The sequence below is a fragment of the Oncorhynchus keta genome, chromosome 8 (assembly GCF_023373465.1).
Source record: "Oncorhynchus keta strain PuntledgeMale-10-30-2019 chromosome 8, Oket_V2, whole genome shotgun sequence".
NCBI classification, from domain to species: domain Eukaryota; kingdom Metazoa; phylum Chordata; class Actinopteri; order Salmoniformes; family Salmonidae; genus Oncorhynchus; species Oncorhynchus keta.
This window is the reverse complement of record NC_068428.1, coordinates 41259254-41266942: the sequence shown is the minus strand read 5'-3', so window position 1 is coordinate 41266942 and position 7689 is coordinate 41259254. Positions and strand designations below refer to the sequence as shown.

General features: G+C 49.9%; 1 protein-coding gene across 1 annotated transcript in view; it reads right to left on the bottom strand.

The window, feature by feature from the left end:
* Positions 1-7689, bottom strand: part of LOC118377163 (sushi domain-containing protein 6-like) — an 87655-nt gene that overhangs the window by 19999 nt on the left and 59967 nt on the right. The window contains exon 3 of the mRNA XM_052524198.1: positions 2630-2824. Coding sequence (XP_052380158.1) covers positions 2630-2824 — 195 coding nt within the window. The remainder of the gene's footprint in view (positions 1-2629; positions 2825-7689) is intronic.

Below are 7689 nucleotides of genomic sequence, written 5' to 3'. Positions count from 1 at the left end.
GTGTGTCCATCTACTAACCGACAGCATGTATGACAGTGTGTGTGTCCATCTACTAACCGACAGTGTGTATGACAGCGTGTGTGTCCATCTACTAACCGACAGTGTGTGTGTCCATCTACTAACCGACAGCGTGTATGACAGCGCGTATGACAGTGTGTGTGTCCATCTACTAACTGACAGCGTGTATGAGTGTGTGTGTCCATCTACTAACCGACAGCGTGTATGACAGTGTGTGTGTCCATCTACTAACCGACAGCATGTATGACAGTGTGTGTGTCCATCTACTAACCGACAGCGTGTATGACAGTGTGTGTGTCCATCTACTAACCGACAGCGTGTATGACAGTGTGTGTGTCCATCTACTAACCGACAGCATGTATGACAGTGTGTGTGTCCATCTACTAACCGACAGCGTGTATGACAGTGTGTGTGTCCATCTACTAACCGACAGCATGTATGACAGTGTATGTGTCCATCTACTAACCGACAGTGTGTGTGTCCATCTACTAACCGACAGCGTGTATGACAGTGTGTGTGTCCATCTACTAACCGACAGCGTGTATGACAGTGTGTGTGTCCATCTACTAACCGACAGCATGTATGACAGTGTGTGTGTCCATCTACTAACCGACAGTGTGTATGACAGCGTGTGTGTCCATCTACTAACCGACAGTGTGTGTGTCCATCTACTAACCGACAGCGTGTATGACAGCGTGTACGACAGTGTGTGTGTCCATCTACTAACCGACAGCGTGTATGACAGCGTGTGTGTTCATCTACTAACCGACAGCGTGTATGACAGTGTGTGTGTCCATCTACTAACCGACAGTGTGTGTGTCCATCTACTAACCGACAGCATGTATGACAGTGTGTGTGTCCATCTACTAACCGACAGCATGTATGACAGTGTGTGTTGCCAACCGACAGCATGTATGACAGTGTGTGTGTCCATCTACTAACAGACAGCGTGTGTGTCCATCTACTAACCGACAGCGTGTATGACAGTGTGTGTCTCCATCTACTAACCGACAGCATGTATGACAGTGTGTGTGTCCATCTACTAACCGACAGCGTGTATGACAGTGTGTGTGTCCATCTACTAACCGACAGCGTGTATGACAGTGTGTGTGTCCATCTACTAACCGACAGCGTGTATGACAGTGTGTGTGTCCATCTACTAACCGACAGCGTGTGTGTGTCCATCTACTAACCGACAGTGTGTATGACAGTGTGTGTGTCCATCTACTAACCGACAGCGTGTATGACAGTGTGTGTGTCCATCTACTAACCGACAGCGTGTATGACAGTGTGTGTGTCCATCTACTAACCGACAGCATGTATGACAGTGTGTGTGTCCATCTACTAACCGACAGCGTGTATGACAGTGTGTGTGTCCATCTACTAACCGACAGCGTGTATGACAGTGTGTGTGTCCATCTACTAACCGACAGCATGTATGACAGTGTGTGTGTCCATCTACTAACCGACAGCGTGTATGACAGTGTGTGTGTCCATCTACTAACCGACAGCATGTATGACAGTGTGTGTGTCCATCTACTAACTGACAGCGTGTATGAGTGTGTGTGTCCATCTACTAACCGACAGCGTGTATGACAGTGTGTGTGTCCATCTACTAACCGACAGCGTGTATGACAGTGTGTGTGTCCATCTACTAACCGACAGCGTGTATGACAGTGTGTGTGTGTCCATCTACTAACCGACAGCGTGTATGACAGTGTGTGTGTCCATCTACTAACCGACAGTGTGTGTGTCCATCTACTAACCGACAGTGTGTATGACAGTGTGTGTGTCCATCTACTAACCGACAGCATGTATGACAGTGTGTGTGTCCATCTACTAACCGACAGCGTGTATGACAGTGTGTGTGTCCATCTACTAACCGACAGTGTGTGTGTCCATCTACTAACCGACAGCGTGTATGACAGTGTGTGTGTCCATCTACTAACCGACAGCGTGTGTGTCCATCTACTAACCGACAGTGTGTGTGACAGTGTGTGTGTCCATCTACTAACCGACAGTGTGTGTGACAGTGTGTGTGTCCATCTACTAACCGACAGTGTGTGTCCATCTACTAACCGACAGTGTGTGTCCATCTACTAACCGACAGCGTGTATGACAGTGTGTGTGACAGTGTGTGTGTCCATCTACTAACCGACAGCATGTATGACAGTGTGTGTGTCCATCTACTAACCGACAGTGTGTATGACAGTGTGTGTGTCCATCTACTAACCGACAGCGTGTGTGTCCATCTACTAACCGACAGTGTGTATGACAGTGTGTGTGTCCATCTACTAACCGACAGCGTGTGTCCATCTACTAACCGACAGTGTGTGTGACAGTGTGTGTGTCCATCTACTAACCGACAGCGTGTGTGTCCATCTACTAACCGACAGTGTGTGTCCATCTACTAACCGACAGTGTGTATGACAGTGTGTGTGTCCATCTACTAACCGACAGCGTGTATGACAGTGTGTGTGTCCATCTACTAACCGACAGCATGTATGACAGTGTGTGTGTCCATCTACTAACCGACAGCATGTATGACAGTGTGTGTGTGTGTGTTGCGTATAGCTCCCCCGGTTGGTTTGTGTGTGTGTGTGTTGCTAACCATTAGTGCTGATGCAGCGTAGAGGCAGGCGGGTCCATGTCCCAGCGGTGGTACAGGTGATGGAGGCGGGTCCATCGGGGGCGTAGCCCGGCTCACAGCCATAGGACAGCAGGGTACCAGGAGGGAAGGAGCCTCGGTTGGCCTCTGTCTGGTTCACCAGCTCCCCGTGCTGTACAGCCAGAGGCTGAGGGCATCCTGATGGAGACAGAGGGGCGGCAGGGTAGCCTAGTGGTTAGAGCGTTGGACTAGTAACCGAAAGGTTGCAAGTTCGAATCCCCGAGCTGACATGGTACAATACTGTCGTTCTGCCCCTGAACAGGCAGTTAACCCACTGTTCCCAGGCCGTCATTGAAAATAAGAATTTGTTCTTAACTGACTTGCCTGGTTAAATAAAGATAAAAAAAATAAAACATAGGGGGTTAGATTTGAGAGGAGAGAGGATAAGCGTCTCTGTGGGAGGAAGACGAGACATCTCATGGATCGGAAGGGTGTTGAGACTGCGGCATTCACACCACAAACAGGGATTAGGTTAGTCTGAACGTCTGCTGTCAACCTAAAACGTCTGCGAGGACTCCTCCTCTCCTGGTTAATATCTCTATAGTCTTGGTCGTAACAAAAAAAGACTGGTGGCTCACTGAAGAAGAGAGGAAGGGGGACTGAATGGAGTTACAGCACTATAAGCCACTCAAAGGCGTGTGTTAGTAGGTGTGGCGTTTGTGGGCGTGTGTGTGTGGGGCGTTTGTGTGTGTGTGACTGAGACCGAGAGACAAAGAGAGTGAGTTTCCAGTACCTTCCCACTGCGCCGACCACACACACCTGCCCGACCACATACACCTGCCTCACTAAAACACGGTGGTCTCAGTGATATTCTTCCAACTAGCATCCCAGACAGTGTTTATCTTCAGGACTAACGACAGCGTGGTCTCAGTGATTTGACGGACTGTATGTGGCAGGATAAGCTGAAATTTACACAGTTTAAACCAGGGAGACGGACACTGTGTTAAGTACAGCCGCAGGCACCTCTTTGAAGTCAATATAGAATATATTGTCTAAACAACATTCCTTCCAGAATGACTATCTTCAGTCGGAGAGAGAGAGAGAGATAACGAGAGAGATACTTTTGTTCCCATTCTGTCTGAGTTTCTCTGTTGTAATCACAGGCCGAGCTGTTTAGGTATCTTTCTGCCCTGGCTGGCACAAATAGACGGTGTGTTGCTCCTCCACGGTCCATCTTCCTCTCTTATCTCCAGGGGGAGGTGCCTTGCTCAAAGGGCACAGTCTTTTCACCTAGTCAGCTCGGGGATTCGAACCGGTGACCATTCGGTGACTGGCCCAACGCTCTTAAAAACGCTCGTCTACCTGCCGCCTGTCTCCTTCCTCTTGTGACAATTGACTGATTAATCGTCCGATCTTTAAGAGAGTCTTCATAATGTGGTCTTGGTGGATGATTAGCCGATGACCAAATGCTGCAGGCCAGTGGGACACAAACACCCAGAGGACTGAGTGTCTGTGCTCGACTGCGTGTCTGTGCTCGACTGCGTGTCTGTGCTCGACTGAGTGTCTGTGCTCGACTGCGTGTCTGTGCTCGACTGAGTGTCTGTGCTCGACTGAGTGTCTGTGCTCGACTGCGTGTCTGTGCTCGACTGGGTGTCTGTGCTCGACTGGGTGTCTGTGCTCGACTGGGTGTCTGTGCTCGACTGCGTGTCTGTGCTCGACTGAGTGTCTGTGCTCGACTGAGTGTCTGTGCTCGACTGCGTGTCTGTGCTCGACTGCGTGTCTGTGCTCGACTGCGTGTCTGTGCTCGACTGCGTGTCTGTGCTCGACTGCGTGTCTGTGCTCGACTGCGTGTCTGTGCTCGACTGGGTGTCTGTGCTCGACTGGGTGTCTGTGCTCGACTGGGTGTCTGTGCTCGACTGGGTGTCTGTGCTCGACTGCGTGTCTGTGCTCGACTGCGTGTCTGTGCTCGACTGGGTGTCTGTGCTCGACTGGGTGTCTGTGCTCGACTGGGTGTCTGTGCTCGACTGGGTGTCTGTGCTCGACTGGGTGTCTGTGCTCGACTGCGTGTCTGTGCTCGACTGAGTGGCTGTGCTCGACTGAGTGTCTGTGCTCGACTGAGTGTCTGTGCTCGACTGAGTGTCTGTGCTCGACTGCGTGTCTGTGCTCGACTGGGTGTCTGTGCTCGACTGGGTGTCTGTGCTCGACTGGGTGTCTGTGCTCGACTGAGTGTCTGTGCTCGACTGCGTGTCTGTGCTCGACTGCGTGTCTGTGCTCGACTGAGTGTCTGTGCTCGACTGAGTGTCTGTGCTCGACTGAGTGTCTGTGCTCGACTGAGTGTCTGTGCTCGACTGCGTGTCTGTGCTCGACTGCGTGTCTGTGCTCGACTGCGTGTCTGTGCTCGACTGCGTGTGAGAGGTCAACAGAGGACAACCAGCACAACAAGAAGATCCAGGGAAGAAGCCAGGGAAGACGCCAGGGAAGAAGCCAGGGAAGACTCCAGGGAAGAAGACAGGGAAGAAGACAGGGAAGAAGCCAGGGAAGAAGACAGGGAAGAAGACAGGGAAGAAGACAGGGAAGAAGACAGGGAAGAAGCCAGGGAATAAGCCAGGGAAGAAGCCAGGGAAGAAGCCAGGGAAGAAGCCAGGGAAGACTCCAGGGAAGAAGCCAGGGAAGACTCCAGGGAAGACTCCAGGGAAGAAGCCAGGGAAGACGCCAGGGAAGATGCCAGGGAAGAAGCCAGGGAAGAAGCCAGGGAAGACGCCAGGGAAGATGCCAGGGAAGAAGCCAGGGAAGACGCCAGGGAAGATGCCTGGCTTCGATTTGGCAGCTACAGCTTTACTACATAACCTCACACCATCAAATAATTTTCTCACTTAAAACTTGACGTGTTGCCAAGGGGACTGACTGTAACGAATAACAATTCTAGTCCGCCAAACGGGATGATGATGATTTTACTACGGTTAACAAACAACCTTGAGAAGTCACAGGCAGATGATTTTTGAAAAAAGCATGGCACGAGGAGCAGTGTTATCCTCGCTAGTAGAAAACTCTACTATTGTCCTTGTTGCTTTAACAAGGTGTTGAAAGAAATACATCTAATAGACATACATCTGCTAGAACGTCACGAGTATGAAACAAACTAGTACATTATCACCACTGGCTGGCTATAATTCATTAAGTCTAGTGTCTCTAGTACATCATCAAATCAAATGTATTTATAAAGCCCTTCTTACATCAGCTGATATCTCAAAGTGCTGTACAGAAACCCAGCCGAAAACCCCAAACAGCAAGCAATGCAGGTGTAGAAGCACGGTGGCTTGGAAAAACTCCCTGGAAAGGCCAAATCCTATAGAAGAAACCAGGCTATGAGGTGCGACCAGTCCTCTTCTGGCTGTGCCGGGTGGAGATTACAACAGAACATGGCCAAGATGTTCAAATGTTAATAGATGACCAGCATGGTCAAATAACAATAATCACAGTGGTTGTCGAGGGTGCAACAGGTCAGCACCTCAGGAGTAAATGTCAGTTGGCTTTTCATAGCCGATCATTCAGAGTATCTCTACCGCTCCTGCTGTCTCTAGAGAGTTGATAACAGCAGGTCTGGGACAGGCAGCATGTCCGGTGAACACTGGCCGGCTATAATTCATTAAGTCTATTGTACAAGCACATTTAGATAGCCTAATCATTCTAAAAGTCACTGAATAGACAGGAGTGAGGAGAGACGTGAAAGAGAGGAGAGACGTGAGAGCCCCCCCACCTCTCTCCCCTCCTCCTCTATCCCCAATCCCTCCACCTCCCTCCCACCCTCCATTTCCCTCTCTCCCCTCCTCCATCCCTCCGCTTCCCACCTCTATCCCCCTGCCTCCCTCTCCCCCATCCCCCATCCCTCCTCCTCTATCCCCCATCACTCCGCCTCCCACTCCCCCATCTCTCCTCCTCCATCCCCCATTCCTCTGCCTCCCTCTCCCCCATCCCTCCCTCCCCCACCTCCCTCTCTTCTCCTCCCACAATCACCCCCACCTCCATCCCTCTCCAATCTCTATCCCCCCAACCTCCCTCTCCCATCCCCCGCTTCCCTCTTTGCTCCTCCCACTCACCCCCCACCTCCATCCCTCTCCCCTCTACCCCCCACCTTCTCCATCCCTCCGCTTCCCTCCTCCTCTATACCCCACCTCCCTCTAGGTATGAATGTTAGCCTGCTTAGCTGATAATCAGGGTAAATAGTGTAGGTAGGAACGTTAGCCTGCTTGTCTGATAAACAGGGTAAATAGTGTAGGTAGGAACGTTAGCCTGATTAGCTGATAATCAGGGTAAATAGTGTAGGTAGGAACGTTAGCCTGCTTGTCTGATAAACAGGGTAAATAGTGTAGCTAGGAACGTTAGCCTGCTTAGCTGATAATCAGGGTAAATAGTGTAGGTAGGAACGTTAGCCTGCTTAGCTGATAATCAGGGTAAATAGTGTAGGTAGGAACGTTAGCCTGCCTAGCTGATAATCAGGGTAAATAGTGTAGGTAGGAACGTTAGCTTGCTTAGCTGATAATCAGGGTAAATAGTGTAGGTAGGAATGTTAGCTTGCTTAGCTGATAATCAGGGTAAATAGTGTAGGTAGGAACGTTAGCCTGCTTAGCTGATAATCAGGGTAAATAGTGTAGGTAGGAACGTTAGCTTGCTTAGCTGATAATCAGGGTAAATAGTGTAGGTAGGAACGTTAGCTTGCTTAGCTGATAATCAGGGTAAATAGTGTAGGTAGGAACGTTAGCTTGCTTAGCTGATAATCAGGGTAAATAGTGTAGGTAGGAACGTTAGCTTGCTTAGCTGATAATCAGGGTAAATAGTGTAGGTAGGAACGTTAGCTTGCTTAGCTGATAATCAGGGTAAATAGTGTAGGTAGGAACGTTAGCTTGCTTAGCTGATAATCAGGGTAAATAGTGTAGGTAGGAACGTTAGCTTGCTTAGCTGATAATCAGGGTAAATAGTGTAGGTAGGAACGTTAGCTTGCTTAGCTGATAATCAGGGTAAATAGTGTAGGTAGGAACGTTAGCCTGCTTAGCTGATAATCAGGG